General features: G+C 47.2%; 1 protein-coding gene across 1 annotated transcript; it reads left to right on the forward strand.

The window, feature by feature from the left end:
- Positions 1-1,639: 1,639 nt before the first annotated feature.
- LOC122548058 (perforin-1-like) lies at positions 1,640-3,296 on the forward strand (the record flags this gene model as incomplete). Its single annotated transcript, XM_043686622.1, has 2 exons — positions 1,640-1,892; positions 2,611-3,296. Coding segments are annotated over 2 exons (939 nt in total), but the record flags the coding sequence as incomplete, so codon positions are not given.
- Positions 3,297-14,636: the final 11,340 nt, after the last annotated feature.

The following is a 14,636-nucleotide window of genomic DNA, read 5'->3' on the forward strand; positions in this document are numbered from 1 at the left end:
CAATAGTTTAAGCACTACACTCCCCTTAAAAGCTCATAAAACTGTTATGGTTAGCACAAACACCATCAACACTCACTCACCTTAGGGCAATGCTCTGAACAGAGCCGACAGTATGGTGCTGGAAAAGAACAGCAGGTCAGGCAGCATCCGAGGAGCAGGAGAATCGACGATTCAGGCATAAGCCCTCCATCATTTCTTATGAAGGATTTATGTCGAAAACGTGGATTTCCCTGCTCCTCCGATGCTGCCTGACCTGCTGTGCTTTTCCAGCACCACACTCTCGACTCTGATGCTTTTAACAGTTGATCAATGTGTCATATTAAGCAAACAGATCTTCTCCATGAAGTTAAAATGCCACACTGCTCTTAGCAGCTCATAAATCTGTCAAACTGAGCAAAAAGACATTGAACATACACTCTGGAGGTGTTCAATAATTGCTAGCCAGCCAGTGCTGCTGGCATCCCATGAGTGAATTAAATAATGCTGGATAGCTTTTTTGGTAAAAGCTTATAAACTTTTCAGATCTAGTGAGCAGATCTTAATAACATAATGAAAAGCTCATAAATCTGTCAATTAAGCAAATTAAATGCTCACTTCATAAGCACAGTAGCATTCGCCATGGTTAACACACACATATATTCAATCCCCATCCAGCGTCGGAGAATGCACTTTTACATCTCATAAAAATGTCATAATAAGCAAACAGAGTATTACGAGTCACCTAAAATAGCACAGATTGAGCAAAGAAGCCTTTCACTCACACAGACAATGCCGTAATGCCACTATTGGCTCATACATGTGCCCATATTAAGTGAACAGACGGTGTATGTTTATTTAACATAGAATGCTGCTCTAAACAGCTCATAAGGCTGCCAGATGTTCAAAACAGATATTCTATACCGAATTAAAATAGGATAATGCACATAGCAGCTTATAAATCTGTCAAATTAAGGAGACAGATGCCCATCACCCACTGAAGATTGCAAACGTCTTGAACAGTTCATACATCTGTCACGTTGAGCAAAAGGAAACTTTTAAGTTTCCATTTTGGCCGTAACAATTTACCCAAAAAAAAGGACTCACGCACTTAAAATGCCATAATTCTTTAACAGCTCATGCATATGTCAAATTAAGCAAAATAAACATTAAAATCTACCTAAGAAGCATGCAATTATTCAGAGCTCACGCATCTGGCATGTTTAGCACGCATCTAGCTCAAACGTCGTTGAAGATAGGATAATGCACTTAACAGGTCAGCAATGTTGCAGACATAGCATTCAGACAATCATCATACATTTAAGAGAAAAAAACTCTGAATTGCATATAAGGATGACAAATTAAGCATTCAGAACTTCAACATCCACACAAAGTCTCTCAATACACTCATAAATATGTCAAAAGAAGAAAACATATTTTCAAAACCGACATGCAATAGCACACTGCAACACTTAATAGCTCATAAATGTGTCAAGTCAGCAAAGAGATTTTCAACAACCATTGAAGAAGTCATGCCACTCATAAATCTGTCAAATTAAGATATTCACTTTTTCTCTTGCAGATTCGCAGTTGGACCCACCAGCGGAGCAAAATGCCATTTGGGTATGCAAAACAGGGCACTCTTCTCTTTCTCTGCCTGCTCTTCCGGGGTGGCCTCAGCGCCTGCACCACGAGCACCATCAATGAGTGCCACAATGCTAACTTTGTGCCGGGGGCGCGGCTGGCGGGGCAGGGCTACGATGTGGTGACGCTGCAGCCCAAGGGGGCCTTTGTCATCGATGTGAACACCTGGCGCACGGCCAACGGGAGCAGCACTCTCTGTGAAAATGAGCTGATGAATGGCGTGCGCCAACGGATGCCCGTCTCACTGATGGACTGGCGCACCCTGAGCTCATGCCGGCGCTCAGTCTTGTTTTAAAAAATTCTCAAGGTCAGGTTCGTAGGAGAGTAGTCTGACACAGAACAAACAACCAAGAGGCGAGTCTGCTAGAATATGAGCATTTTATTCCCCGCAGCGTCGCCAAAACCGGGTCTCATCTTACAACGGGTCTGGCTTATACTCACTCTACATGTTACCGGAACTGGGAGCCGTCAGTTCTCGTAGAGCGGTTGCCAACAACCCACGCTCGGCGGTTAAACGTAACCCCGGAGCAGACTCCCGGGTCTGGCTTATACTCACTCTACATGTTACCGGAACTGGGAGCCGTCAGTTCTCGTAGAGCGGTTGCCAACAACCCACGCTCGGCGGTTAAACGTAACCCCGGAGCAGACTCCCGGGTCTGGCTTATACTCACTCTACATGTTACCGGAACTGGGAGCCGTCAGTTCTCGTAGAGCGGTTGCCAACAACCCACGCTCGGCGGTTAAACGCAACCCCGGAGCAGACTCACCGAACTGGAGACTTTTCCAGCTGATATACTCTTTTCCAGATATAAACATTCATGTGAACAGCAGAGCAAGGCTAAAAAACACATTCCATTCTGGTTACATACAGATAAGAAGATTCACACGGGACTAAGCAACACCTCCATTCCGGTTAGATTCACACATGTATTGGGACATAATTTTTAACCGTTTCACCACATTCCACTGCTTGGAATTTTACACCACAAGTCTCCAGTCGGCTTTACCGATCGCCGGCCAAGCTGGCAGAGTCCGCCAGCTCCTCCATCACCAACGACTGGTGGGAGGACCTGTCCGTGCAAACACCCAAAGCTGGTGTCAAGGTGGTGCTGGCTGGATCCCATTCCAAGATGGTGGAGTTTGGCACCACCCACTCCCAGAGCGATCGCTACAGTTTCACCAGTCAACAGTTCCAATGCTTCTACTACCAGAATCGGGTGAAGGGCAAGCCCCTCTTGGCTCCTGATTTTCAACGCTCCCTCTCTAGTCTACCAGCCAGCAACGTTGGCAATGACACATACCTCTACCAGAAGCTGGTGGCCACCTACGGTACCCACTACCTCACAGCGGTGCAGCTGGGCGGACGTTACAAGGACGTGACGGCTTTTCGGACGTGCAAGGCAGTTTATGAGGGCTACACTGCCGAGGAGGTTAAGGACTGCCTTACGGTGGAGGCTGGTGTCACGGTCGGCCTCACCACCAAATTCTCGGAGGGCTACAAGCGATGCCAGGAGAAGGCGTGCTCCATGAAGCACAGCAACTTCCACCAGGCCTTCAGCGACCGGGAGACGGGGGGCCGGGCCGGGACCTCTGGGGGGGACGTCTTCTCGGGCACCGACGGCTACGTGGTGGGCATGCACGGCCAGGCACAGGCCAGGACCTCCGTGATCTCTTAGGCAACAACAACCCCAAGTGGAACGCCAAGCTGGACCTTGGCCAGGTCAAGACCGATAGCGGGAACAATCTGAGCATCGGGGTCTGGGATGAGGATGTCATAACAAGCAATGACCTCCTGGGCTAGTGCCAGGTCAGACTGATCTCCGCCACCCATGGCAAGGTCTGCTACCTCAGCTATGGCAAGGTGACCTACGACTACACCTTCACCTGCGGCCCCCACCTGGGTGGCACCACCTGCCAACATTACATGGCCAGCCCTGGCAGTGTTCCCTTCACCACTGCCGTGCATGCAACCGTCCACATCCTCCTTCTCAACCCACACTTTCCCAACACCCGCTCCAAATCGCCATTCCCCATTATCTAATTCCCCTGACCTTTAACTCTGACAGTGTCTTTCCCAGACTGTATCCTTGCTATCCCCATTGTCGCATTGTAAGCCCTGGACAACATGGGAAGCTCTATGCCATTACACCAAAACGCTTTGAAGGCTTTGTCTAATCTTTCACTTTCTCAATAAATCTAACTGTGCATTTAGCTTGTTCCATGTGACCTGTCTGCACGGGCACACTCGGTCAGCGAGCTTGTGGAGTGCTGTGGGGCTGTACATGACGGGCATGGTGTGTAAAGGAAAAAAAAAAAGTGTTCTGGCGCATTTACACTCAAAAGTATAGGCAACTTTAAGAAATTGGTGACAACGGGGGAATCTGAGCATAGGACAAATTATGTTGTGATACATTGGTGCAACAACTGGTCAGAGATCAGCTTAACTTCCCCAGGACAATCGTAAGCTGCTATCTGAAACTCGCCTGAGTCACGGCATAAATCCCAGTGGTAGTGCAGCAACTCAATAGCTGCAGTATGAAGTTTAATTCCATCAGAAAAAAAATGTGTAGATATCGTGTTTGGCAAACCAACCAGTACATGCTGAATCATATAGGATAGAACATTAGTAAAGGCCGCAACTGCATGAAATTGTCGAGATAGCCATCAGTAAGAAAATGGATTTCCTTCGATTCTTCAACTCTGGGTCTCTAGGATTCTCCCAAATGCTGGGGGCCTGGAGTCTCCTGTGGGCTCTGCTGATCACGAGGATGTGTCTGATAATAAAAGCATTGCACAACCGGATCAGGAGAAATGGGAAGCCTGGGGTGGGAATCGTGTAGACGAACGTGGCTGCTACCCAGAATGGTGAAATGTCAGCATACAATTTAGATTAGATTATCTACAGTATGGAAACAGGCCCTTCGGCCCAACAAGTCCACACTGACCCTCCGAAGAGCAACCCATGCAGACCTATTCCCCTAACTAATGTTCCTAACAATATGGGCAATTTAGCATGGCCAATTCACCTGACCTACACATCTGCACTGTGGGAGGATACCGGAGCACCCGGAAGAAACCCACGCAGACATGGGGGGAATGTGCAAACTCCACACAGACAGTCACCCAATGTGGGATTTGAACCTGGGTCCCTAGTGCTGTGAGACAGCAGTGCTAACGACTGAGCCACCGTACCGCCCAGACAAAACCGTGGTTGGTTCACCATCGCATGCCACTCTGTCAAGACAAAACACCAGAAAATGTTCTTTGAACCGCTCAGCACAGTTACTGTCCACAGAACCACAGCCGCTGTTCCCTCATTGCAATATATACTTTTCAGCTTCAGGCAACAGAAGGCGACAAATTGTTCCAAGGTGAAAGCGATGGTGAACCACACTGATCAGTCAGTTGCTGCATAGAGTATGACAGTGTGGATGTTACACAGAGGAATGGACTCCAGGAAATGAAAGTGATCTTTAAAAGTAATTGGAATGTGCCTCAATATCAGATCGAGAAGAGTAACCAGTATGTCAGTTATTGCCATGGCAACCAGGTAACGGGTGATGCATTTTGAGAGACCGTAATTTCCGTTACACAATATACCGTCATCAGTAGATTACTGTGTGGAAGGAAAACATACAGGGACATCAGAGATCCCGTCGGACACAAAATAATGGTTTAACTCAGCACCAATTGACAGTTTAAAATGTCCCTTCTTGCATTGGTTATTATATTCAAATGATCACAGCCAGTTCTGATCATGCACTTGGAGATGTCAATGGACCTGGCAAACATCTATAGAGCATCAGAAAGCTGTAGAAATGGGTTAGTTGCATAGAACAATCAGCTCAGATTGCTTGGGTATAATTCAAACTGATTGGTCTAATTCGAGTTGGCTTTTATCTCTAGGCAACTGGCTACTGTAGTGGCTGAACCAAATGGTTATATTGTATCTTGTCCAGAACGCTTGGTGCTGTCAGGTAGTACTGCCAGCTTTTAACTTTACTCAAGGTACAGTATACTTCTAGACCTTTATAACAATCCTCAGAGATAACACTTTGAGGGAAGCTTCCAATAACACAATCAGGGTGGCTGTTGACCTAAGGTTATGGATCATCACATAGAGTTAACGAGACATAGAGATCCACAGCACAGAAACAGACCCTACAGTCCAACACGTCTATGCCGACCAGACATCCTAACCCAATCCAGTCCTAATTGCCACCCTTTGGCCTATCTGCCTCTGAATCCATCCTATTCATGTCCCCACCCAGAATGCTGTATTGTGCCTAGCAGGTCATTCCATACACGCACAGACCTCAGAGTGAAAAAAAAGTTGTATCTCATATCCATTTTAAAATTGCCCCCCTTACTCTCATCGGATGCACTCTAGTTCTGGACTCCCAGACCCAAGGGGAAAGACCTTGTCTATTTACCCTATTCATGCCCATCATGAATGTATTAACCTGTATAGTGTCACCTTTCAGTCTCTGACGCACTAGGGAAAACAGCTCCCGCCTATTTAGCCTCTGCTATAGCTCACTCTAAACCTAGCAACAACATTGTCAATCTTTATTGAATCTTTTCAAGTTCACAACACCCTTCCTGTCTCAGGGAGACCAGAATTCCACGCAAAATTCCAAAAGTGGCCTCACCAATGACCTGTACAGGCACAACATTACCTGCCAACTCCTATACGCAATACAATATCCAATAAAGGAAAGCATAGCATTCACCTTTTTCACTATCCTGTGTACCTGCGATGGGGTACTGGGCTAATGGTCGGATACTTGGGAGTGTGGATGAGCAGAGGGATCTTGGTGTCCATGTACACAGATCTCTGAAAGTTGCCACCCAGGTAAATAGTGCGGTGAAGAAGGCATATGGCGTACTGGCTTGTATTGGTAGAGGAATTGAGTTCCGGGGGCATAGCTTTAAATTAAGGGGTGGTAGGTATAGGGCAGATGTTAGGGGTAGATTCTTTACTCAGCGAGTCGTGAGTTCATGGAATGCCCTGCCAGTAGCAGTGGTGGACTCTCCCTCTTTATAGGCATTTAAACGGGCATTGGATAGGCATATGGAGGATAGTGGGCTAGTGGGTTAGGTGGGCTTGGATCGGCGCAACACCGAGGGCCGAAGGGCCTGTACTGCGCTGTATTCTTCTATGTTCTATGTTCTATGACTCCAATTTTCAGGAACTATGAACCTGCAGTTCAAGGTCTCTTTGTTCAGTAATACGCTCCAGGACCTTATCATTAAGTGTTTAAGTCCTGCCCTGATGTGCCTTTCCAGAACTCAGCACCTCAGACTAATCTAAATTAATCTCCTTCTGATACTTCTCCACCCACGACATCATCACAGAGCGATTGAAATCCTCTCTCCCACTCCAACCCACCTCGTACCTCAATACAGTCGAAAACATCGCTGGTCTATTGTGGTAGTGAGTTACTGAGCGAAGGGGTAGAGGAAATTGTCTGAGGGTACCAGGCAATCTGGTCTCTGAGTGTGGTCGGCTATTTGCAAGCAACGTTTAAGAGGGTGGGCTGAGGGGAGAGCATGTTCTGGTAATATTATCACAGAATCCCAACGATGTGGAAACAGGTCATTTGGCCCAACAAATCCACACTGACCGTCCGAAGGGTATCTAGAGGTATCCACCTACATTTACCCCTGACGAATGTTTCAAACATGACAGGCAATTTAGCATGGCCAATTCACCTAAGCTGCACAACTTTGGATTGTGGGAAGAAACTGGGACACTCTGAGCAAACCCAGACAGTCACAGGCCGAACATGCAACCTCCACACAGACAGTCGCCCTGAGGCTGGAATTGTACCCGGATCCCTGGCGCTGTGATGCAGCCGTGCTAACCACTGAGCCACCGTGCCTCCCACAATCGTCGGTACATTGTTCATTCAGAAAGAGAGGCAGTGGTCCCAGAACCCGTGTTCGTGCCTCTCGATGGCAGATTATGGAGTTTTAATTCAAAACAACAAATGATGCCGAGGAAATTGCTGCCAATTGTCACAAATCAAGCTTGTCTGGTTGGTCGAAGCCTGGGTGAAAGTGAGGGCTGTAGATGCTGGAGATCAGAGTCGAGAATGTGGTGCTGGAAAAGTGCAACAGGTCAGGCAGCATCTGAGGAGCAGGAGAATCGAAGTTGCGGACAGCAGTCCTTCATCAGGAATATAATGATTTACCGATGAAGGGCTTTTTGGGGGCACTGCCTGCTTGTGACTTTTAGAAATAACTCAGACACAGGCATAGGTGAATGGATTAGTAAGTTTGCAGATGACACTAAAGTCAGTGGACAGTGTGGAAGAATATGGAAGGTTGCAGGGAGACTTGGATAAACTGTAGAATTGGGTTGAGAGGTGACAAATGGAGTTCAATGCAGATAAATGTGAGGTGATTCACTTTGGGAAGAATAATAGGAAGACAGAATACAGGATCAATGGAAAGATTCTTGGTAGTGTGGATGTGGACAGGTATATTGGAGTCCATGTACGTAGATCCCTGAAAGTTGCCACCCAGGTTGATAGTGCTATTAAGAAGGCATACGGTGTGTTAGGTTTCATTGTCAGAGGGATTGAGTTCTGGAGACGTAATGACATGTAGCAACTATACAAAATACTGCTGCAGCTGCACTTGGAATATTGTGTGCAATTCTGGTCGCCGCATTACAGGAAGGATGTGGAAGCATTGGAAAAGGCGCAAAGGAGATTTACCAGGATGTTGCCTGGTCTGGAGGGAAGGTCTCATGAGGAAAGGCTGAGAGAATTGGGTCTGTTCTCATTGGAGAGAAGATGGCTAAGAGGGGATTTGATAGAGGCATACAAGATGATCAGAGGATTAGATAGAGTGGACAGTGAAAGTCTTCTTGCTAGCATGATGACATTAGCCTGTACAAGGGGGCATCGCTACAAATTAAGGAGTGATAGATTTAAGACTGATGTCAAAGGCATGTTCTTTACTCAGAGAGTGGTAAGATTAGATTAGATTACTTACAGTGTGGAAACAGGCCCTTCAACTCAACAAGTCCACACCGACCCGCCGAAGCGCACCCACCTCGACCCATTCCCCTACATTTACCCCTGCACCTAACACTACAGGCAATGTAGCATGGCCAATTCACCTAACCTGCACATTTTTGGACTGTGGGAGGAAACCGGAGCACCCGGAGGAAACCCACTCAGACACGGGGAGAATGTGTAAACTCCACACAGTCGGTCGCCTGAGGCGGGAATTGAACCCGGGTCTCTGGCGCTGTGAGGCAGCAGTGCTCACCACTGTGCCACCGTGCCGCCCCCGCGTGGGCGTGGAATGCCCTGCTTGCCAATGTAGTTAATTCAGTCATATTAGGGAGTTTTGAACAATCCCTGGATAAGCACATGGATGAGGATGGAATGATGTAGGGGGATGGGTTTAGATTAGTTCTCAGTTTAATCTCAGTGCAATTCTGGTCGCCCCATTACAGGAAGGATGTGGAAGCATTGGAAAAGGCGCAAAGGAGATTTACCAGGATGTTGCCTGGTCTGGCGGGAAGGTCTTAACATCGAAAGCTGAAATGTATTGTTCTGCGCTGTATTGTTCGATGTTCTATGTTCTAAGACAGGTATGGAACCACCCAGCGAAGATCCCCAACCAGTGACAATTCGAGTTGTCCAGCTCCCTTCTCGTTTGTGAGCAAAGTTGGTTGAGGCCTATTGGCAGGATCTGAATCAACCTGTCTATGGTTCCAAATTTGGAACCGGAGGGAATTATTTCAGAATACGGGGTCGCCCATTGCAGACAGAGATGAGTTAGAATTTCTTCTCTCCGAGAGTAATGAATCTTGACCACAAAGTGCTGCAGTGGCTGGGTCATTCAGTATATTCAAGGCTGAGAGAGAGAGAGAGAGAGAGAGAGCATTTTCTTTCTAATCTGGCTGGTTAATGAGAGATTGTGGAGGAAAGTGTTGTTGAGAACGATTGGATTACACATGAAGAGGCAGAAGACTTTCAATGGGCCGAGTGGCTTCCACCTGCTGCTCCGTCGAACTGATTTATGATTGAACACGCTGCCGGGGATTGGCAGGTAGAGCTCGGGTTTGTGAAGATCCTACTTACCTATGAAAAAGACAATCTTGCTGGGCTCCCTTATGTTCGGTCTCTCTCTCTCAGGTTACACAGCAGATATGTCAGTTGAGCAGAGCTCTGTGCAGTCAGACATAGGGAAAGTTCTGTAACACACCAGCACAGTTACTCACCGGGTACAGCAACAGCAGCGAGGAGCGGGTAGGAGATCTGCTTGATCCTGAGGACAGCACAATACACCTCCAATTCAACACTTGTCCCATTTTCACGCTGCGTCGTAAGATTTCACTTTCTCCTCTCCGGCCTTTCTCTCTGTCTTTCTGTCTGTCGGTCTGACTTTCTCCTCGCCTCTCTTTCTGTACCTTCATCTCTCTCACTCTGTCTCTCTCTCTCTCTCTGTCTCACGCTCTCTGTCTATCTCCCTCTTCATGCGTCTCTCTCTGTTACAGTACATGATGTTGGGACTGACAGACTGTGCCAGGTTAAGCTGGTATCTGAACACTTTAGGACATGTTTTACATTTCTCCATGGATATGTTGGTGAGTTGCCACTGTCACTTACAAATGGCACACATCAGCATTTCGTAGCAGCTTCCTGTGCGGCTTAGGAGGGGCATGAACAGGATAAATTGACAAGGTGTTTCCCCCCTGGGGTGGGGGAGACTGAGGGGGTGACCTTATAGAGGTTTATAACATCACGAGAGGGACATGGATAGGGTAAATAGACAAGGTCTTTCCCCCCTGGGGTGGGGGAGACTGAGGGGGTGACCTTATAGAGGTTTATAACATCACGAGAGGGACGTGGATAGGGTAAATAGACAAGGTCTTTCCCCCCTGGGGTGGGGGAGACTGAGAGGGTGACCTTATAGAGCTTTATAACATCACGAGAGGGACATGGTTAGGGTAAATAGACAAGGTATTTTCCCCCTGGCGTCGTGGAATCCAGAACTGGAGGGCATAGCTTTAGGGTGAGAGGGGAAAGAAATAAAAGTGACCTAAGGGGCAACTTTTTCACAAAGAGGATAGTACGTGTATGGAATGAGCTGCCAGAGGATGTGGTGGAAACTGGTACAATTTCAGTATTTGAGAGGCATTTGGATGGGTATATGAATAGGAAAGGTTTGTAGGCATATTTGCCAGGTGCTGGCAGGTGGGACTACATTGGGTTTGATTATCTGGTCTGCATGGACAGGTTGGACCGAAGGGTCTGTTTCCATGCTGGACATCTCTATGGCTATGACTCTATGTCAATGACCTTCTAGAAATCTGAATACATCACGTCAACTGGCTCACCTTTATCTAACTCTCAAGCATCTCAACACTGTCCACGCCAAAGCAGCCCCCTACATCGACATGCTCACACGTCCCTTCATCACTCACTCCAAAACCACCACCTTTGAGAAGTGTTTAGCATCTATGAGGTGCAATACAGAAATTCACCGAGGGTCTTGAGACAGCACCTTCTAAACGGATTAGATGTCTACCTTTAATAGCAAGGACAGCAGATACATGGGAACACCAGCCTCTTCGAATTTCCTTCCAATTCACTTGCTATCATGACTTGGAAATAGCTCGGTTATGACTTCAGTGTCACTTGGTCAAAATCATGGAGCTCCCTTCCTGACGGCACTGAGTGGCTCGCCCCTCCATTCATCAGGTACTGTAGTGGTTGAAGAAATCAGATCACTACCACTGTCCTTGGAGTGTTAATGCTTCTGGTGCTCTGCATAGTCGGAGTGTCTGCACTGAGGGGGCTTGACACTGTCGGAGGGGCAGTGCTGAGGGAGCTCTGCACTGTCAAACCAGGATTGTTGAGGACGCCTCACACTGTAGGGACTCCACACCATCAAAGAGTTAATACTGAGGGAGAGCACCGCAGTGTTGGAGGGTCTGTGCTGAGGAAGGGAGAGAGGGACAGAGAGAATGGAGGGAAGCAACAGAGAGACAGATAGAGAGGGAGCTAGATAGGACAGAGAAAGAGTGAGAGGGAGATAGAGAGAAAGAAGGGGAGAGAAAGACAGATTTCGGGAGAAATAGAGGGAAGTATGTAGAGGGAGCAAGGTTCAGAGTGAGAGAGAGAAGTGGAGAGACAGAGACATAGGCGAAGAGACACAGTAATTGATAGAGACAGAGACCATAAGGACCAGAATACAATTCGGTCCTTTGGTCCATTATATCTTTTATCAGTTTGACAATAATTTACTGCACTGGAACTTCCGTCCTGAGAGTATCTGTGTTCTCCCTGCACCAAATGGACTGTCGTGATACAGTAAGTCATCTTACCATCACATTCTCGAGAATGGTCTGACCAGAAACTCAAACATCCCATCCAGGATTAAATAACAGTAATCAAGGAACGGGGTGTGGGATGGTACTCGGAGGGGATCTTGCAGGGAGCAGACCCCTTTGTCTGCTGCCCCTCGTCCTTCTAGACTGTTAGGGAAGTCGCGTTTAGAAGGTGCTAACATTTGAAGGGGCCTTGTTGAGTTGTCCAGATGGAACACCCTGCTGTTATTGTGCATTTTGTGGTGGACAGAGCGTGTGTTGAAAGTGGGGGTCAGCGTCTCAATCGAGTAGAGGGGAGCGTGTTCTGGTGACGCAGAGATTCTCGAGTGTGCAGGAGCTGACCGAAGAGAATATCGAAATATTTCTCCTTCACATTCAGTGGTGACACCAATATTGTTTCCCTGCACTATCAACATGCTGGTGCTCCTAACGCTGAATTCCATACATCCCCACCCCCACCCACCCCAACCAACCAATATCAGCATCCTGAGGGTTACAATTGCGGGAGAATCCAAACATTATCACTTAATGTAGAATAGTGGTACCATCTCTGAATCACACCACCATCAAAAACCTGAACGTGACCCTTCATGACTCCATAGTCACTGTTACAGTGTGCATCCAAATGCAGCTTGACCGAGACACGATATACATGCTTTGGCTCACTATTGGCAAGGGTTCTGGGGAGTGCGGCTGCACAAATAAACCTTGGAGTATGCCGTATCATTCATTCACAGTGGCATCACAAGGACAGGATAGTGAAGAACGCGTTTGGTTGGATTCCCTTTGTTGATTGGAGCACCGAGTGTAAGATTTGGGAGGGCATGCTGTGGCTGTACAGAACATTGGTTAGGCCACTTTTAAAATATTGAATGCAGTTCTGATTTCCCTCCTACAGGAAGGATGTTGTGAAACTTGAAATGGTTCAGAAAGGGTCTCGACGCATGTTCCCAGGATTCGGGAGTGATGGGGTTGTTTGGTCTATATGGGGAGGATGAATATGCTAACGTTGTTTTCCCTGGGGCGTCGTGGCCTGAGCGGTGGCCCTTCGAGAGGTTGTAAAATCATGAGGTGAATCGACAAGGCAAGTAGACAAGGTCCGTTCACTGGGTTGGGGGGCGTCCTGTACTCGAGGGAGAAGGTGTAGTTTGAGAGGGGAAAGATTTCAATGGGATAAAAGAGGCAATATTTTCATGGAAAGGGTGGTGCGTGTATGGAATGAGCTGCCAGAGGATGTGGTGGAGACTGTTACAGGGCATCTGTTTGGGCATATGAAGAGGAGGGTTTGGAGTGATATGGGCCAAGTGCTTTACGTGGGAACAATTAACATCAAAGAAAAACAAATAATCTAGCTCATTTGACAAAGGCGAATTGCGTGAAATCTCACCATTTGTAAAGTTTTCTTGATGAGAATTTATTGAGTTTGTGGAAAGAGCAGAACTTTTGAAGCTGATGTATTATTCAATGTGGCAAAGAAGAGTTTACACCTGGTCGTTAGGAAGTCTCTACCAAACCTGGAATCGTTCTATAGAATGGAGAGGGAAAGGAAGTGGGCGCCCTGTCAGATTCTTTGTCTCACTTTCTGAGCCTCACTCTGTCTCTCTCTGTCTCCATCGCTTTTTGATTTTCTCCTTCCTTTCCTCTCGATCTCCTCATCTCTCCCTTTCTGTCTCTGACTCTCTCTGACTCAATGACACTGTCTCTCTCTCTCTTTCTCTCTCACTCTCTCACTCTCCTCTCTCTCTCTTTCTGTGTGTGCCTATCCAGCTCTACCCCCATCCCCGAGTCTGTCTACCACTCTTATTCTGCTTCTCTATCTCTGTCTCTCCATTTCTCTCTTTCTATCTGTATTCCAACCTGCCTGGTTCTCCTCCATTCCTTCTTCCTGCTTCTGTCTTCCTTGAAATCCCTTTCTCTCTCTTCCGCAATTCTGTATCTCTCTCCCTAATTCACCCTGTGTCTATCTTTCTCTGCATGCCTCTCTGTCTCTCTTTGCCTCTCTCGCTCTCTCCTGGTCACAATCCCAGGCCCCACCATGTCTCTTCCTTTGGCTATCTCTCGCTTGCTGATGATCTGTCTGTCTTCCTCACTGTATCTGTCATTCTGTGTCGTTCTCGTTCTCTGCAGGCCCACACACTTTTACCAAGGAACAGGTTGTAATGAGTGTTGATCATTAATCCGGGGGATGTCTATTGACTGTTCAGAATTGGAGAGAAAGATTGACTTCTGAGGCTTTTTAAAATCTTCATTTGCATTAATCGAACAATGATTTCACGGAGCATACCTATGGGATATCTCAAGGCAATTATAAACTGCTCTCTGAACCTAGTCTGAGTCACAGCATAAATCCCAGTGTTCGTGCAGCAACTCAGCAACTGCAGTATGAAGCTCAATTCCAACACAAAACTGGGTAGGTACAACGTCTGGTAGTCCAACCAGTGCATGCGGATCCATATAGAATAGAACATTAATAATGACCACAACAGCATGAAATTGGCTGAGATAAACAGCAATAATATGATGGATTTTCTTCGGCTCGCCATCTCTGGGTCTCTGGGCCTCTCCACGCTGCTGGGGGCCCGGAGTCTGTTGCGGCCTCTGCTGGTTACAATAATGTGTCTCACAGTGAGAATGTTGCACAACAGGATTAGGACAAATG

Source organism: Chiloscyllium plagiosum, unplaced genomic scaffold (genome assembly GCF_004010195.1).
Source record: "Chiloscyllium plagiosum isolate BGI_BamShark_2017 unplaced genomic scaffold, ASM401019v2 scaf_8380, whole genome shotgun sequence".
Taxonomy (NCBI): Eukaryota; Metazoa; Chordata; class Chondrichthyes; order Orectolobiformes; family Hemiscylliidae; genus Chiloscyllium; species Chiloscyllium plagiosum.